The 18876-nt window shown below is 53.9% G+C and overlaps 2 protein-coding genes across 10 annotated transcripts in view; one reads left to right on the top strand and one right to left on the bottom strand.

The window, feature by feature from the left end:
* NUP50 (nucleoporin 50) overlaps positions 1–8436 on the top strand; it is a 25472-nt gene extending 17036 nt beyond the window's left edge. For both annotated transcript variants that reach the window (XM_022597075.3, XM_022597074.3), the window contains one exon: positions 819–8436. In XM_022597075.3, coding sequence (XP_022452783.3) covers positions 819–921 — 103 coding nt within the window. In that variant the 3' untranslated portion in view covers positions 922–8436. The remainder of the gene's footprint in view (positions 1–818) is intronic.
* Positions 5776–18876, bottom strand: part of KIAA0930 (KIAA0930 ortholog) — a 44644-nt gene continuing 31543 nt past the window's right edge. Inside the window, exons 4-12 of one of the 8 annotated variants that reach the window (XR_002647847.3) lie at positions 18782–18859; positions 18371–18472; positions 16999–17139; positions 16223–16417; positions 13293–13455; positions 11975–12133; positions 10109–11609; positions 9848–9935; positions 5776–9379 (exon numbers count right to left, since the gene is read on the bottom strand). Coding sequence is in view for 1 of the 8 variants with exons in the window: in XM_022597077.3 (XP_022452785.2) it covers positions 11569–11609; positions 11975–12133; positions 13293–13455; positions 16223–16417; positions 16999–17139; positions 18371–18472; positions 18782–18859 (879 nt within the window). In the remaining 7 variants the exon portion in view is untranslated. Of the gene's footprint in view, positions 11610–11974; positions 12134–13292; positions 13456–16222; positions 16418–16998; positions 17140–18370; positions 18473–18781; positions 18860–18876 lie in introns of all 8 variants that reach the window. The other 7 variants (XR_002647845.3, XR_002647848.3, XR_002647846.3 and 4 more) reach the window with 7 other exon arrangements.

Below are 18876 nucleotides of genomic sequence, written 5' to 3' on the forward strand. Positions count from 1 at the left end.
TAGTGTATAAGAAAACCTGGATGTATTGAAAGCTATTGCCAAGAAGTAACCGAAATGGTTTTCAGTTTCCTTTGTGCTAGGTATGTGACTAAGAAGCTACAGGTAAATCGGATGGTTTAGTAAACACTCAAGGGAAATGAACTGTTTAAAGGAATCCTTTTTATGTACCAAATATTCATTAACTCGTTGCTGTCCACCCTTTACCCCATCCTCCAGCTTTACCCTTAAAACAGTCCTCTGAAAGGAAGAGGTAGTGGCTGGGCTCAGGGCGGGTCTAAGGGGAAGTGGTCAGTGGTGGCAGACGACACCAGACTGTCCTGGAAAGAAACTTCTGTGAGTCTTCTTTCCTGTGGACTTGACTAATTTGTGATACTATCATAGCAACATCACTCTCACCCTGTGAGCGGTGCTGGCCTCTGACAGAGCCGTTTTTCTGCTGACCGTTCTCTGTTCGAATGACATAGTGAAGCCTCCACGTCATGCTGGCGTGTTTTTTCTGCAGTGCAAGAAAGCACAGTGTGTTCTAAAGCGCTGCTGGTTTAGGGCTGCTGCCATGGTTGTGGGAGACTTGGGGCAGGTGTGCAGAAGGTGGGTCCTCCTCGGGGAGGCCCAGTCCACTTCCTGCCAGAGGCCCACGGTCCTCTCTCGGGGACACCGTGCTGGCGTCTGGCAGGGAACTGTGGCCGTCCTTAGGACATTCCTGTGGCTCCATTAAGTATAAGTTGCTCCGGTGTTTAATGTTTAGCCTGTTAAAGCTGTAGTTTCACGGACTATAGTTTATATGTTTTGATGCGCTTTTCCCCTGTGTTTAAATGCAGGCAACATACTGCTCAATGTTCTGATCCCGCCCAATATGCCGTGTGCTCGCACAGGGAAAAACAACGTGCTCGTTGTCTGCGTTCCAAACCCACCCATCGATGAGAAGAACGCCACCACCCCAGTTACCATGTTAATTCGGGTAAAAACAAGCGAGGATGCAGATGAGCTGCACAGAATTTTACAGGAGAAAAAGGATGCCTGAACACACTTCGGCTGAGGAGTTGTTGCCAAGTTGCTGCTTCCCCACCGCCCCCTAAACTTAGTCTTCTTCTCTTCCTACTTTGACATTCTAGGACTTATAGATAACTTAAAAGTTTTGTGAGGAAGATTAATAATATGGCCAATAAAACCTTTAATGTTGAGTGTCAAGAAACTGTATTCTCCCTTCTTAAGAACTGTCTAATGTGTGAAATACATTTGAAAGGAAATTTTTGGAAGATTTTTAATGTTCATTTATTAAACTAACCACAGGTGATTTCTTAATGGACTGAAATCAGGGTATCGATTAGATTTCCCAAAGGCTTTTCCGATCCAGGGGTTTGGGGTCAGCTGCCACCACCGGCGCGGCTTCTCACGGCGGTGTGTCCAGAAGGGAGCTTGCCTGTAGCGGCCTTCTTTCTGGCGGGCTTGGCTGATGTGTGTCCACGTGAACCGTGCTGCCGTGCTGTGGCGGAGATGTTTCTTTGCTTTATTGTGTTATTTTACAGCTGAAATGTGAGCACTGAATGTTTGCCTTCAGCTTTTTCCGTGTGGACGCTGGCCTCTAACCCCATCGGCTGCTTTACTGTGATTCTGGAACTGCTGTTTCATTTTAAACGGAAATGAGTAGCTTGTTCTTTGGTCTTGTAGGTTTATTCATGAGGTGCTCTTACTTCTGTATCCCCCTGGAGACAAATGGGGTGGGGGGGATTGCCAGGAATGAGATTTAAAAGCACAAATTTGTAGTTTGTAGACCCTTACAGAAAAGAAAGGGTTAAAGCATACAACAAAAGGAAGAGAATATGCTCTTGGTTATTTGTCCCATGGTGAACCCTATGGATCTGAAACCTAAACTTATTAAATCATAGGGGTTTTATTACACAGGAGCCGTGTGAACTAACCAGGAAACATGCAATGAGGGAATGGAAGAGAAAACTGTGTGTGTAAATGTTGCCTTTAACTTTTAGACAGCAGTGTATTCTGCATTTGATACTGAAATTTCCATTTACTTTTTAAAGTGTAAGCTATTCAGTATGTCCATTTGGAAGGGAGCCATGGGTACACACACGAATACCCACGCCACTTCTCCATAGCTGTCAGGTAACTAACACCAGGGTTCTTTGAAGACTCTGGTCATATGAACTAGAGGTAAAGTTCTAAATGTCCACTTTCATTCATTCCTCATGAATCACTTAATGCTGGTACCGGATGATCCTGTTTAAAGGCTCAGGGTCCGTGCCCAAGGGCTCCCATGCGTATATTCTGATCTTCAGCACGTGATGTCTCTGACTTTAAAAGAAGTCAAAATCAGTGTAGATAGTACAGCTGCTTTTATTTAAAAAGAAGAAAAGCTTTAACTTTTAGAGGTACAGGAGGCGGGGAATCCATTTTGCGATGTGTCACTCTTACGCACCTGAGGTCAGGTAGTCGCGCCAGTGTCTCACGACGCCTGCGCTGCAGCTCGCTGCCCAGTGTGCGACCTCGTCCGGACACTCACAGAGGGAGGCGCTCGCTCTGTTGGGCGGGGGTGGCGTCGACCCGGGCGTGGCGTGAGGTTGGGGGGAGGGGCGGTCACCTCGCTCGCTCTTTTTACAACTGGGAGTGTTCATGAGGAGTTTAGTCAACAGGCGGTGGATGCCGTTAAAGTAACCCTGGCCCTGCCCTGTTGACCTTAGGGTTATCCAGCTGCTAACGGGCTGAGGAAATACGGGGGACAAACCTCAGCAGGTCACAGCTTAGCTGCGCGTGCTCCTGGGTCCCACCAGAAAGTAAGGCTCACACACCTCGTCGGGGACCCTTCAGTGCATCCTTCTGCTTGCTTTTGCATGCGATGTGGAATGTTCACCAAAAATGGCATGAAAGTCATGATCGGATTAACTCTTCACACCCCCATCCACCCCCCCACCCCTGGGTAAAAATAGTTTGTCTTTTTAAATTGCTGGATATGTGTGGCTTTCTTTTTCCTAACATTCCCAGCAAGTTCTTGCTAAGACTGTACTGTTACCGTGAAGATTACAGGGGGAAATGTGATGTGCCCACCGTAAGTCAAAATGTGACATTTTCTTAAAATCACTCTTACACTTTAGGAACTTGCCAGTCTCCACTTTAATTATGTATTAGTGTAAAAGAGCCTAATACGCGTATGTGGATTTCACTGTAAACTCTTAAGTCCCGGTATTGTTACTGGGGGAGGGGCTCCTTGGCCCCTGGAGGGCTTGCCTTTTCATCCCCTGTGTAACACCTCAGTTCTGCCCTGTGGGTTTAGATTTATTTTTAACAAATTATTAGCAATTAGGCTTTAAAATGTTTAATGTGGACTAAAATTTTTGTCTTTAGTTTGAGAATCTAGAAAGAGTGTGTCATAAGTGTGGCCTAAAGGGTGTATATATCTTTAATTCTAAATCAGATTGTGTTATCTCTCGACAAACACTGAGTATCCCAGTGGCCTTTTTGTTTTTAAACTGTTCGTTCATCTCCTTCTGAGCATTCCCATTAAGCAAAACATTGAATGTTATGTTGTGTGTAAATGTCTTCACTGTTAGAATTACAGGCTAAAACGCGTGTCCAGTTTTTAAAGTTTAGATTGTGTTTTCCATGGAAGGACAGGTCTGTTTATGGACTGATTTTCCTTAAAAGGATTATTGTTTTACAGTTTCAATTCTAAATTGTATTTTTGATATGCTGCATGCCAAAAAATATCTACCTGTTCTGGGGTAGAGCAAAAAAAACTAACATTCTACCTTACTGTCAAGAGTTCAGAACCAGTTTTCACTGAGACAGCTCTTTTGGTTTAGTTTTAAAGGTAAACAAGTTGCTTGTTTTGAGCATTTGGCAGATACCCTTATATTTCAGAACAATCCAAATGTAGGCGCAGTGCATTTGAAGGCTTTGCAGATTTCCAGACTAAAGGGCTTTACTCCCAAACCCCTAGGATCCATTCTCGTTCTGGAAGTGAGGGCTTTTCAGTAGAAACGGATTTGTCCAGCTGGTGACGGTGAGGAGCCCGTCAAAACTTTTCTTCCCACTCGGTGTTCTGAGCACAAGGCCTCTGTGTGTCGGTGGCGGGTGGCAATGATGGTCCAGGCTGAGGGCTCTCCGTTTGACGCGGACACAGCTATGGCAGAGGCAGGAAACTTCTCAGCAATCAGATGGATAAATTGTTTGCTTTCTATTTTAAATCGGAAATCGTTCTCTAAAATACTTGAATCGTCGGACAATGTAATTAATCTCAGTTCGTATTAGTTTTTGAATGATCCCATTGAGGAAGTGTATCAATCCATGAAATGTGAATAAATGGAAAGTAAACAGAATCACAGTGTTTGACGCTCTCTGTGTTCCTCTGTGCTGCACCTGGCCTTAGTACGAGGCAAGAGGCAAGCCAGCCGGCGGGGGAAGCACCATGCAGAAGCAGTGCCTAGAAGAGGTGAGGAGAGACCCGGACCCTTTTATCATCAGACCCCTTGTGCCAGATGAGACCAATTCCAGGCCATTCAGGAATTTGTCGGATGCACGTTTTTACAAACTAGAATGGGAATAACAGATCTTACGTTGGATAATGTGCAAAGCATTGCACTAGGGGCTTTTTATATATTCTCTTGTTCAGTGCTTGCAGCAAACCTTCCAGACAGGGGCTCCTGGGTGGGCTTTCCAAAGAAACTGGAGTTGAGGCAGGCGAGGCTTCTTCCACAAGTAAGTGGAGTTGGGATCTGTGTCCAGGAGGACATTTTAAAACTAAGGATCAAAATGAAAGAAGAAATGTATTTTAAGTTTATGTTACTTTAAGTTTTTGGTGATTTAGAAAATCACTATTAAGGCATTAACAGATTACACTGTAATATACTTTTGAAAGTTTTAGAATAAGGTTCATATCTTTAAAACGTTCCTGAGTTATTCAGCACTTAGCTGGTTTTGAAGAGGTGTCTCCTGGTAAAGAAAATATTATAAAGACTGAGTTACCCATCGGAGTATTTTTCGTGAACTGACGACATCTGGCGGAAACTACTGAAGACACTAAGCGGTAGGTACTGTGTAGAGGAGTGCGTCTCCGCTGCGCTGAATGGCCGGGCTGGAGCAGTGGGTCTGCAGTGTGGTCCGTGGGGGCGGCGGCGGCAACACCCAGGGACCTGTTAGAGATGCCAGCTCTGGGGCCCCACCCTACACCCACCCAGCCAGATCCTCGGGCAGGGGCCCAGGCATGTGTTCTGGTTTTTATTGAGGTATAATTCACATACTATAGAATTCACCCTTTTAACGTGCACAGTGCAGCTGTTTTTACTATATTCAGAGTTGTGCAACCATCACCACTATCTAATTCCAGAATATTTCATCACCAGCCGTCTGGGTTTTAACAGGTGTTTCTGACACAAGTCAAATTTGAGAACCACTGGGCTACATCTGTGCTCTCTTATGACTTGTTTAAAGATAATCTATGGAACCCCCTTTGGGCACATATTTCAGGAGGAAAGTGATTATCACAGTTGCCAGGAACTATGCCAGCCTTTGTACATGTCTCCAGCTTCACTGCATCTGGGAAGGTAGGTGGTGATTCTACTTTACAGTTCACAAAACCCTAAGGAGATGCAGCGTGTCGAGGGAACAGAGCCACGCGGGCTCCCTCCAGTGTGACTTGAAGGTACGTATGTGCCCATTGAAGGACTATGCTTCACTGGTTTCTGAAACTGGCTAAAATCTTTTTAGCAAAATTGTTTATTTAAACTGTAATCACTGAAGTTTACTAAAAACCATGGTATTTCAAACTGAGCAGTCTAATTGTTTTATTAAAGTCAGGTTCCAGGATGAAAGACCCTTAACCCACAAATAGGAAAGAAGTATCTTGTTGATAAGCCTGTTGGCTTACGTGGAGGCCAAGTCAGGAGGGAAGTTAATGTTGCTGTGGGCAAAAGCAAAGACATCTTTTGTTTGATCACCCGCAGAACAAATATTTTTCCTTCCTCATATCAATTTTCCAGCTGTTCTGTCATTTTAACAATCGAGCACGAAGTACAGCATGTTTACACATCCAACACGTATATATACAGTGAACCGTGTTACTGTCTGGAGTCAGTTACTTTACACTTACCCCTTCTGCCGGTATAAAATTCCCAAAGGTTTTCCCTTCCAGTCAACATTTTTTTCCTAAGCCAGGGCATGACAGTAGTTCCTAAAGGTGCATCTAGGTCAGACTAAAAACGCAAACAGCAGCACAGCCCTCAAGAGTAAGCAGTGAACAGGAATGCAGTTACCGCAGGTGTAGCTTCCAGGGCACAGACTGTCTCCCCACCTCTACTAATCGGGTGACTGTCTTAAAAGGACCTCCTCATTATTAACAACAAGGGGGCTGATCTGGGTGAGAAGGAAGTCGCCTTTTTCACCTACTAAACTGCCTCCTTTCTAGGTACCGTCTGTACGCCTTCCGAAGGACAGGCTACCCTTGGTGACGCCAGTTCAGAGAATCCTGGCTCCGGTGTTTCTGAGAGAGGTGTGCTGTGATGACCTTTACTCTATTTCTAGATTTGTGGAAGTGTCCCTCGCAGACCGCCCCCCTTTCTGTTGTCATTTTCTATAACCTTCTACAGTGTCTTAGGCCTTACTTGTGCCCATCACCCTATGACGTAAGAGTGCACCTGACCACGGAAAGAAAAAGCCCACTGCCTGAGCAGTGCTTCCACCTGCAGGAACCGGAGTAGGAGGCTCTGGCAGAGTCAGCCTGAGGGGCTGTGAGCATTCTCGGTGTCAACCCGATGAACCGGGGCTGGGAGGCAACAGCCAGCCACGGTCCAAAACCACCTTCCAGAAGACCAGTAGCTCATGCGAAGCCTGCCAGAACGTGAACTTGGGACTCCTTTTATTCTAGTCACTTTCCCACTTCCCTCAGGGCCTTTGCAGAGGTTCTCTGGCAAAGGCTTGGGAATTTTATAGTATAACTGACTTCACAGGGGCTGAGAGAGCTGACCCTGAAACAATCTCTGATTTCATTTTGCAAATACAGCATCTGACCAAATTGTAGCTGCTGGCCTCCAGAACCCCCTGCTGACTCCCAGGCCTGCCAAAGCCAGGGTATGAAAGCTCCAAAAGCAGTTTAAGACACCTCTGGGGGGAAATTAAGGTTCAATCAGTAAATTAGCACACTGCTGTAATATCTGTAATCTGAAACACCCACTGGAGAAAAAAATAGGTACAGATTCATCAGAGAAGAAATAAATAATACCCAACATGCAAATCAACTTTCAAAAGAAATGCAAACTCATAAAGCACAGCTAGCAGCCAACCACAAACAACTGCTTAGAAATTATTTCTCTTGTATGTGGAAGATGGTTAATCCAGAAGCTGTTGACAGTGCTTATGGGAACAGCACTGCCAGCTAGATCCTCATATAGTCAATGTATGCCGTCCTGGTGTTTCTGCTAAAATATATTTTGTAGAAATCATTTTAGTTAGGCCTCGAAGTAGTGAAAAATCTCAACAGGTTTTCTTCGCAGGTTTACATATTCTCCCACACAGAACTCGTCTGGAGACCATACAAGATTGCTATTTACACCTAAATCGTCCAACCTTCTAGGAAGTGGGGGACTGAAGACGACACTGGCAGCCGCTCAGCAGCGTTGGAGCGTCGCTGTTGGTTTTCATCTACTGAGCTCAGGGCTGGAACCGCAGCCACGAAGATGCCCGCCTGCCCTGGGAAGAGTAGAAAACTAAACACCAACGGCTCCACGCGGCTGGCTGCCTCTGCTTCTGAGGCTCTACCCGCTGTGGACTCTGAACCCAGCCCCAGGCCGCTCGGTGTGCAAGTGATTTGGCTTCTGTGCGGTGTCCCGAGGAGTTGTCCAGGGCTGTCTGTTCCCGGGGCTCAGACGAAGGGCTGCAGGATTCCTTCTCCGCTGAGGATCACGTCCGTCAGTGAACAGGAACAAAGGTAAGAAGCCCCGGTGCACCCATCACCCGACTCCCGGGGGGCTGCTAACGCCTCCAGAGGCTACTTCCACTCCAGCTCCAGGGCCCGATGTCGGCTAGCATCACATCCCTGTCGGAGTCTGTGTCCCATTAGGGCGGTTATCTTTTTGAAGGGAAGTAATTCTGCTGTCTGATACACAGAAGAGAGAAGGCCTGCACAGGAATAATCAATGTACTGGCAAAAGACACTTGGTTTTGTAACTAAATTCCAGCTACGTTGGAAAACTGAACAGAATTATCAGAGTGAAACCTATCACCAAGGCGCATTAAAAAGTTGACAGTTTTATAGGTAAATCTATATTTTCAAGGTAAATCTTTGAAGCATTTTGGCCAGCAATTTAAAACCCCCTCATTATGATAATGTCGAATGTTGTTCAGAAGTCAGTCGTTAGAATGTACCAACTGCATAGGGACTTCCTCTGGAATGTCTTTTAAGAAATAAAGTTTTCACATCATTCTTCAAAAATCTCTACTGACTAGTTTGTCTGTGATTAAAACAGCAAAAATAGGTCCTGGTTCGATTCTAGCTAGATTCTTTGAAAAACAAAATCACATCAGGAACATGCCTGTCTGCCGTTACTGTCATTGACAGAAACCTAACTGATTTCTGATGATTTGTTCACAGTCCTTGCGAAACCCAAACGTTAGCAAGGCTCTGACTCGCCAGAAAACCCACGCTATCTCCAAGTTGACTGGCTTTAGAATATTCTGCCCTTTCTTCTCTTTGACTACTTCTCTGTTACTTAAAAATAATATCCTTTTGAAATAACAAGCCTCAGCTGTTTGCACAGACAACTGAAAGTTCCTTCCATCAGACATCGGAATGGAGACTAAACACTGCCCGAACCTTCGGGTGCTGAAGGAGGTGGAAACAGGGAAGACACGGGTCTGACTCTAAAAAGAAGATAACTTTCTTATTAATGTCCTAAAAGGCTTAGAGGTTACAGGTTTCTTCAAAGGAAAACTGCACTTTAATTCCAATTCCCGTTTAAGAGATGTTCACGCGCTCTGGCTGTCCCCTCCTTATACAAGAGACAGGCACGTTCCCAGAAAACGAAAGATGGCCCTACAGGAAGTAAGATGTGTCAACACCAGGACGCCCTGGGATGTCGGGGCCCCGGTTCTGGCCCCGTCACTTGTCACTCTGTTACTGATGTCATTTGTGACTTTGAGAAAAGCAAAACTCAGAGTAACAGCTTACTGCCTAGTTACCAAGTGCCTCTAAGCATGTTTTAAATTCAGTGTCAGAAGTAGCCTCTGGAGGATTTAAGACTGAGAAAGGTCGATTCCACGGAACTTTCGTGCATCAGTCCTGGGGCAGCACAGTGTCGAGGCTCAGTGTCGACTGGGGCCAGACTCCTGGGTTGGGCTCCTGTTGTCCCAACCTCTCCGTGTGTGGCTGCTCCCTCATCTGTAAGAAGGGGGTGATGACAGCAGCTAAACGTTTAGCACGGTGCCTGCACATGCTAGGTGCTACCTACGTTCACGCGCTTTACCAGTGAGGCGTGATCTCTAAGACCACCGTGGCCCGCATGTCTAAGCTCTGCAAAGCACGTTAACGCGTTCCTTGCAACTGGCCCTCAGTTACCCTTCGAGGCAGGACACGTTTGAGGAGGAGCCGATTTCTGGCTCCAGTGCGGGCGGACCCTTCTCGGGCTCCTCCCCCATGAGAACGGGGAGGGCGGCTGCACTGCGCATGTGCGAAACTACCTCATCCTTCCGCGGCAGATACATTAGGACTGCATTTCTCCCAAGAACTGAGCCAGAGTCTTCAGACCCCAGAAGACCAGGAAGAAAAGGAGCCTGAAGGAAAAGCTGTAATTCAGCTGCCTCGGACACAGACGTGGCTGCAGAGTTGGGCTCCCCAGAGAACACTCACCCGGCACCTGGGAACACCGGGCCAGGCTCACGGCTCCCTGAGGCTCTCTCTGCTCCAACACTCTGGGGCGTGACCTGACTCTGCTGCCCTAAGACACAGTTTTGGAACGTGAAGCTGTGCGGGGAGCTGAGATGCAGCCGAGCATGAGCCGGGCACTGTCAGAGAACGCAAGAACGTTTGCCCCGACCCCACCACTCGCCTCCCCGGCCTGGTGACCGGGGTGTGGGGTAGGGTAAGCGTCCCGATGGTCTGCCACCTGACCTGAGCTGAGCTATGCAGGAGGGCTGGCCATCTCGCCCTGACCCGGTCGTGCACCGGAACCCTGGAGACTGCGGTGAGGTAGGTGGTATCAGCCCCATCGACAGGTGGGCAAACTGAGGCAGAATGAAATGCAGTAGCTCGCTTTTAATAACAGCATACAAAATCTGGAGAAGCCCCAAAGTAGTCCCCAGTTCCCGGAGCCCAGCGCAGACCCTTAGAACGCGCAGAATGGAAACAGACGGGAAGACGCGCCCCTCCTCCTCTCCCTCTTCTCCCCCAGAGGATCTCTAACCCTAGTACACCAGGAACCCTTCAAACACTCCTGAGGACGCAAGCAAAACAGAGCAGCAGAGACCCAGCTGACGGCTTATTCCCGTGGGCAGGGGAAACGCTTCTGTACCCGAGGGGGCTCACGGTTTTCAGAAGAGTGCAATGTGTCACCACAGGTGGAAACCCCTCAAGCTGGAACGGTGCCTGACAAGCCACATGGAAGCCAGTTCCCCTTTGCCTCAGTGACTGGTCTGAGAAATGGGACCAGCACGCCCATTCAAAGGAAATAAGCTCTAAGAAACCAGGGAAGATGAAACACCCTATCGCCTCCCCTGGCCCCAGAGGACGGAGGTTCTGCCTGGAACCTTCCTGGGAGAACGCAGACCCCTCCTCACCCTTTGGCAGGGACCCCCACCCTTCTCCTGTCTGGCTACCAAGCACCCTCTCCTGCCCTCAGAATCCGAAGTCCACAGGCCACGCCAGCTGAGGCGCAGGTGGGGTGACTGTCTCCAAGCTGGAGGTGTGTGTGTTGGTGATGCTCTTTGGCTGGAAGCAAAGGCCATTCTGGCAGGATGGGGGCCTGTCTGGAACCGGGCACGGGCTGAGGTATTCCCAGCCCAGGGCAAAACCATCAGACAGCCGTGTTCCCCGCTCCCCGTGGAAACCCATCTACAACCAGGAGTAAACGAGGGAGGACAGACGACCGGGACTAACTTGGATGCTGAAGGTCATCGGTACAGTGTCACAAAATCTGAAAGCACTGTTCCTTAAGTGCTGACAGTCTGACACACTGCGTGCCCCCAGCCAGTGGTTTCTGCCTGCCGCCCGTCGGGATGCACACGTCGGGTCCGTAGGGCTGGACTCTCTCTGGATGCTGGCTGCTCCTCTGCTCTCTCTTATGCCTCTTGGCATCTCTGGTCCTCTTTGGGTGCAGAGGGTTCTCCAGAGACGGGCTGAGGGTGCCGGGTGGGTGGGCAGGAGCAGAGCCAGCGGGGAGGAGAACGAGGCACTTCAGTTTGGGCTGGTGTTGGTGGAGCTGGCCCTGGCCCCGGGAGTCGAGTGGTCCCACCTGGCTCCGGCTGCGGCGCTGGGTGGTCCCGGAAGACCCCAGTGACGGTGGACAGGTAGGCACTTGGCAGCACTCCCAGGACTGGGCAGGGCTGGAGGCTCCGCGTGGGCCCCGCACACGGCTAGGTCATCAGGATGGGCTTCTGCCGTACTTCCAGGATGTCTAGGGCGGCGGGGAAGACGCGGGTGGTCACACCCCCAGTGCTCCATTTATGAAGGAAGCACGCCACGTCGTTCACGGGCATTTTCTCTTCCAACCCTCGGGTAACTGCGGTGCTGTGACCACCCTCCGTGCAGACGGGGAACGAATGGGCTTGGAGCAGCTGCACTGCCTGGCAAGGCCACGGGGAACGGGGAATGGGGCTCACGCGGGGACTCTGGAGCCACTGCCTGGCACCGCCCTGCAGCCCGTCAGTGACAGCTCTGCCTCCCCCTCGACTATAACGGGGTGGGCGCCAGGGCACGGCCCAAGGGGACACCTTCAGGGGCCATGGTTTTCCCAGAAGTCCCACACAAAGTCAAAATTACCTGTTAAAATCCGGTGCAGCGGCAAAGTGACGTAGGTTAAATGTGCATAAAGAAGGAAATTCCCGTCTGTTCTGCTCAGCTTCAGCCAGGACCCGACCAGGGAGCGCCCCGTGCCGGACAGGGACCGAGACCGCAGGTTGGTGGCATTGTGCAGGTCGGCTGGAGGGGAGAAGGCCGGTCAGGCCCAGGCGGCGGGGAGAACACCTCCCATTCCAGGTGGCGCCTCCCTGGCCCAGCTCGACCCTCTGCTGGGCGCCCCATCGCCCCGGCCTGCAACACCCAGTGCCCCTTCCTGCCTATCCAGCCCAATCCTACCCCTCAGGGCCCACCCCTCTGAGCCCTCCCTGACACCCCCTTCTCTGTCCTGGAGAGTCTCCTCTGTGGGGTCTGGCCCATCGCCACACTGTGTCACTTCGCCGCTCCCCTCTGGTACTGTCTGTCACTGGGAGGCCATGGGGGTGAGGCTGGGATCACCTGTCACCATCGGCCAATCTACGGGTCGCCCGGGAAGGCAGGCTGGGGGCTACGAGTGCTTTCCTGCTGGTCTGGAAGTAAGCCGAGGTGAGGAAGGCGCTCGCCCAAGCTCACTCAAGAGCAGGCTGAGGCCGGTGCCGGCGTCTCCTGGCCCTGGCCAGGGTCTCGTCCAGCAGGCCCTCTGCCTCTGGGTCCTGCCAGTCAGGACCGTTCAACGCCACAGCCCAGCTCCTCCAGATGGCTTCCCGCTGCTCTTCTGACGAACGTGGACCCGCCGCCCCGCCGCACGGCTGGCTGACGGCGGGGCCCACGTGCACAGAGACAGCAGCGGGAAGGCGCAGGCCAGCCGGGAGACACTGCACACTGAGTGGCTGAGAACCAGGGCCTCTGCGACATCCGGGCCGAGACGCCCAGCAGGCTGCCAGACAGACAGGCCCGCGGGCTCGGGGAGGGCAGGTGAGCCCTGAGGGGACTGCACGGAACAAGGAGAGACCCTGAGGGATGCCCCCCTCCCACCCGGGGTTCCAGAGCGACCTGAGAAGAAAAGCCAGGGAGGGAGGTGACAGCATGTGCACGCGGACCACGGAGCTCCCCTCACCCGGCAGGCGTTTCCCCCACCCGCTCGGCCGAACAGGCAGACCAGTGATGTCGGGAAGGCTCTGAAACCCTGAAATCAGTGCAGACTGCCAGCTGTGCCTCGCACGCTGAGCGCTGAGAGCGCCGGGCTGGGGGCGCCTCTCGGTGGGCCTCTGTCTGTCTGTCCATGGCTCCGTCCCCGCCCGGGATGGCCGGCCCTCTAACTGTGGATGGGGGAAGGAAGCAGCTCGGGGAGGGGCAGCGTCACCTCCCCCATCATCCTCCCGGAAGAGTTCCTCGCTGTCGTTGGCCGAGTGAGACTTCTTCATCTCCGCCATCCGGCTCCGGGGCACCTTCCTCCTGAGGGACGGGGAGAAGAAGGCGGGCCGGTGGTTGCGCTCGGGCGTTGGGGGAGTGCTGAAGGAGGTCACCTGGGAACAAGGGGCGAGTCACCAGAGCGGCCCACCGACCCGGGGTCCCAGTGCCCACCCACCTCCCGCCTCGGACGACAAGGACACCCGCCCTGCTGGGGCCCAGCGGGTGCTGGCCGCCAGCGCTGCCCCGGGAGGGACCGGGCTGCCCTCCTGCGGGCCTCAAACACCAGTCAGAGGGTCGTCAGAGCCCAAAGCAAGCCTGGCCGCTGACGCGGCTCAAGCACCCGCCACGGCACCGAACCTTCCCAACCTCCCACAACGGGAACCGGCATCAGCCCATCTGACAAAGAAGAAACTAAGGCGGGACAGCGACCCTGACGTGCCCGAGGTCACCCAGCAGGATGGTGGCCACACCGGGTTGCAACCCAGGTCTTCTGCCCCTAAGGCCATGCTCTTCACCCTGATTTCTTCTTTTGGCTACTATGTCCCATCCCCCCTCTCTCCCAGCATCCTTTCATAGATGTGCAGTGGCCAAGCGGTCCATGCGTCCATCTCCTCCTCTCCTCTCTTCCAGCCACACTGCCAGTCACCACCCATTCTCCACACCCACTCAGGGCAGCACTAAGGACAGACAGGCACGTGACAGTGGTCCCTGCCCTCAAGGAGCTCACAGTCTGCTGGGGGCAAGAGACCCAAAAGTTGACAACCACAGACCGAATGTTGTTGTTGAGACAGAAAAACGGAAGCACAGGATACAGGGGAGCACAGAGGCAAAAGGAATCAACAGCCTGGGAAATCAGGAAAGGCTTCCCGGAGGAGATGCCGCTTGAGCTGGGTCTTGAAGGACGAGTAGGAGTTCGCTAGGTGAAGAAGGGGGGGAAGGGCGTTCCAGGCAGAGGGAACGTGGCCCATCTCCTCCCTCCTCCCCATGCAAACAAGAATCTGAGGAACAAGACGAGCTGGGACTGAGACTTCGGGAGCCCCATCAGCCTCCTCGTCACGGCTCCGACATCCACCAGAGTCCCGGCGGCCGCTGGGCTCCAGACGGTCCTCCCACAAGCCAGGGAAGGTTTTTAAAAGATAAAAAAACAAACACCAGAAACCACAATACACACAGAGTCTGCATTTGTCATGCGCTGGTTACAAACGACCCCTCTGGAAAAGGGAGGGGACAAGCGACAGTGAGCACAGAGGTGGAGGGGGCCCGTGCAGTCCTGGGAGGTCAGGGCCTGCCACTGACAGCTGCGTGACCCTGGCAAGCCCCTCCCCTTGACCCCAGGCCTCCCTGCTACTATGGGCCAGGGACTTTCCCAGGCACCGTCTCCTTCACCCCCGCAGCCACCCTGAGCGAGAAAGATCATCACCCCCATTTGACAGATGGAAAATCAAGGCCCGGGCAGGTCTAGTAACCGATCTGTGGTCACTCGGCAAACAAGTGGCTGGAACGGGCACCCAGGTTTGTCCAGCCCAAGCCCAGGCCACGTCTTCACAAGGGGTTTCACATACACATTCGTTAGGGCCTCAGTGGGCAATTCAGGACCAAGGAGAAGAATAAGCCTCCTTATCTCGACTGTAAACCACCTCTATTCCCAAGACAACAGAGGCCCCTGCCTGGAATTCTCACCCATCATCACAAAAAAGAGCACTTATTGTTTCTGTTCTGCTTATAAGACACATTTACTGCAGAAACTCCAAAGCAAAAAAAAGACATACAAAGAAGGAAAACCGCCATCTGACTACCTGGAGATGTGCAAGGTGAACGTAATTTTACAGAATTAGAAGTATTTCACGTATGCGCTCCCCCGTCTAAGGCGCGCCAGCAGTGATGCGTGACTTACACGCTCAGGAGCCATTTTCCCAGGCAGACCAGCCGCCGTCCCCACAGCGGCTGTGACCTGAGGGCCCCATCTGATGTTCAGCGGCTCCTCTGAGCCCCCAGCACCTCGGGAGGCAGGTGTTTTCACCCCGTTTCTGGATGAGCAAACTGAGGCTCAGGAGAAGAGACCTGTCCCAGTTCACGCAAGCAGCAGCACCTGGATTCCAGCCCCCCAGCAGCCCCTCTCCTGGAGGTGCCCCCAGTACCCTGTCTTCGTCCAAGACGCCCAGCTCCGAGCTGTCCCCTCTGAGAAGACCCAACTGGGGCAAAGCAGCCAGCGGGCTGGAGACTTTCCCCTGCCTGAGCCCTGGGGGCCCCTGGAGGCTCTGCAAATAAAGCTGCCACTGACCTCAGCTTCCCACCCCTGGGGAAGGACAGTGGCTAGAAAGAGCAGGGCTCAAAGGCTCAGTGCTGTCACACGAGAGCCATGTGACCTGGGACAGGGCAAGTAAATCAGGCAAGCCTGGGTCCCCAGGCCTGCAGACATGAAAGCTCAGGCCCACCCACGGGCTGCTGGTGGCCTCCCAGCAGTTCAGGGGCACAACACCTTGTAAACAAGTGGCCCGGGCAGAGAGAAGAGCCAGGCGGCCCCAGGGCCTCTGCACTCTCCGGCTGATGCTGCTGGGGCAGGAGGGGAGGCTGGCTCCTCCTCACCCCTGGCTCACCCTCCGGGAAGGCCGGTCACGTGCCCACACTCGCCCAGCAGGTCCACTGAGGCAGGCGCCAGGACCCTGGAGACGGAGCCCCGCCGCAGCGGCAGCTCAGGGCCCAGGCGCTAACCTGCTGTGCGACCCTGGGCAAGTCACTTGCCCTCTCTGAACCTCGGCCTCCTCCCCAGAAGGCTGGGGATGATGACACCTACCTCACCGGGGGCTGTAAGGATCAGGGAGACGGTGGGAAGCAGATCTGAGGGACGGGAGGCCCCTCCCCGAGCTGCGCAGCCCTTACCCGCTCGTGCATGGGCGAAGCCGGGCTGGAGTCCTCTTCGGTCCCGCAGGGGGACGTGTCACCAGTGGACACACGGCTGACCGCCATCTCGGCGTGGCCCTTGCCCTGTGGCCCCTTCATGCGCACAAACTCCATGTTGTTGTACTTGTAGAAGCCAAAGGACATCTTCTGTGCCATGCGGGCAGCCACACTCACCTGCGGACGGGTGGGAGAGGGCCTGAGTCAGGCAGGTAGGGATGCCCGCTCCCTGGGGGCACGAGCAGCCCCTGTGGACTGCCAGCCCACCTCCAGGGGGACCGAGCCCTGGCTGACCTGGGCTCGCCCACGAGGCAGGGCAGTGCCGGGGCGCTAGGGATCCCTGGCTGATGCCCCTCTCAGCCCGATGACCATGCCCCACGCAGGGCCAGCACAGGCCGGGAAGAGAGCCCCAGCCCAGTGGGACCTGAGACCACCTCCCCTGTCCCTTCCTCCCAGGCTCCAGAGAGAGGACGTCCTCGGGACAGTGCTCAGCTGCGGGAGAGTGGCCCGTCTACCTGGGCTCCTCTCCCCTCAGTTCAGTCTAGCAGGGGCTAATCCCAGGAGGGTCTTCCCTCGGGAGCCGGAGTAGGCCGGAGTGGGCCGAGACGTGCTGTAGAGAGCACAACACAACCGCCTAAGGGGGCTCCGGGGGGCTGCGGGCGCTCCGAGGAGGGGCAGGTACAGCTCCAAGCCGGGCGAGGGCAGAAGGGGGCCTGGGGGGCGCCCGCCCCTGGGCCCTGCACCCGCCCTGCACTCACGCGGTTGTCGTACACCTTCTTGAGCGCCTCGTAGCGGATAGAGCCCTGAAAGATGACCCCTTGGAATGTGTTGGATTTGTCACTGGCCACCAGCTCCACACAGACCATCTCTCCTTCGCCCACGGTCATGTCGCTGAACACCTGGGGTGGGGCACGAGGCAGAGACGGGTTCATCGCCTGCCAGCTGCCACCACCCAGCCGCAGCCCGGCTCCCGGCCCAGCACCCTCTCACTGGCCCAGGGCGGACTGCTCAGGAACTCCCACTTTGCAGGTGGGAACACTGAGCCACAGATGTCAGGGTATTTGCTCAAGGCCCCCCGCGGCTCCACCAAGACCAGCACAGGAAGGCGGACAGGCTACCGTGGGGTGGGGGCAGCGTCCAGTGACTCTGGGACCGGAAGAGGACGCACCCGCCCTGGCCACCGGAAGGACACTGCCCCCATCACTCTTCCTCATGCCAGGGAGTTAAACGGTCCACGGGGACCGTCTGGCCCGCTTTCTAGGGTCTCCTCCACCCCGGCTGTGGGCGCTCAGCCCACCCGCCCCGAGCTTCACGGTTCGCGTGCAGGCACCAGCTCAGGCGCCCGACGGATGGACCGCCCGACCGCCAGGGTGGCCTGCGGGGGACTCCGCACCCCGCCCCTGCTCGAGTCACCGCTCCCGGGGGCCAGCGTACAGGCCGAGCTCTGAGGTCACACAGACTGAGGTTCAAATCTCAGCTCTGCCACGGACGAGCCATGCGAGCCTGAGATGCCTCAACACACCAATCCAATCGAGAAGAGCCCTGAAACACAGGCCCCTTCTTCCTGAGTCCTCCCAGGGCCCCGACCCACTCCGGTGGGTACCGGCACTGCTGCCAGGGCCTTGACAGGGGAGAGTGGCTGGACAGGAGCTGGCAGGGTCGCAAGTGGGATGCAGCTGGGTTCCGGGCACCCCACATTTCCCAGTCGAGTCACCTGCCTTGGACCCCAGTTTTCCCAACCTTAAAATAGAAGCTTGGTCCACATGACTTCTAGAGCCCCAGCCATCTTGGACATCCTAGGATCCCAAGGTGTGGAGGCTCTGATTCAGAGTTTAAGGGCCATAACAATGATTCCTCCCACCTGGGAAGCACTCTCTGTAGGCGTTTACGGTGCATTTTCCCATTATTCATGAGCTCTTTGATCTTTCGACTCTGATGCCCATTTTACAGATGAGAAAACTGAGGCTCTGAGCCAGGTGAACTCACTTGCCCCGAGTCAAACAGCAGGAAGAGCGCGACCCCAGCCCAGCGCCCACCGCCTTTCTGAAGGCGTGTGGGGCCTGAGGGAAAAGTGTCTCGTATTCCCTCGTATTCCCTGATGAGGGGGAACTAGAGGCAGACAAAGCCCACCTCCTCGAAGCTGTCGATCATGAAGAAGATGTTGGGGTAGCTGATCTTGGATTCTTCCCCTTTGCTGTCCATGGGATGTTTACTGGGGGATGCAAACACTTGCTGAAAGAAAGGAGATGCGAAGGACTGAGTGTGGCCCCGGCCCTGCACCCAGACCAGGAGCCACTCAGTGGGGTGGAGTGTGCTGCCCAAGGCACAGGTCACCGCGGTCACACTGCCCACAGCCAGGCCACGCTCAAGGTTGCCACTTGGGAAGAAGCCGTCTGGGATGACTGGTTTAGCGCTCCTGAGCAGGACATAGGCCCCCGGGGGCTGAATGGACTTCTGGAGCCGGACGCTCACTTCGGGGCAGGGAAGGCAGCAGGAGGACTTGCCTCCCAAGTAAACATGGGGCGGCCAGAGAGGGCTCACCTGGGATTTCTTCTTATGGACGTGGATGTCCCCGCCATCAGCTCGTGTGCACACAGCACATGTCACCACGTAGTCCAGCTGGAAGAGAGCGCAGG

This window comes from Delphinapterus leucas, chromosome 11, assembly GCF_059928025.1.
Source record: "Delphinapterus leucas isolate spDelLeu-1000000601 "Yukka" chromosome 11, BTC_Dleu_Yukka2, whole genome shotgun sequence".
Classification (NCBI taxonomy): Eukaryota; Metazoa; Chordata; class Mammalia; order Artiodactyla; family Monodontidae; genus Delphinapterus; species Delphinapterus leucas.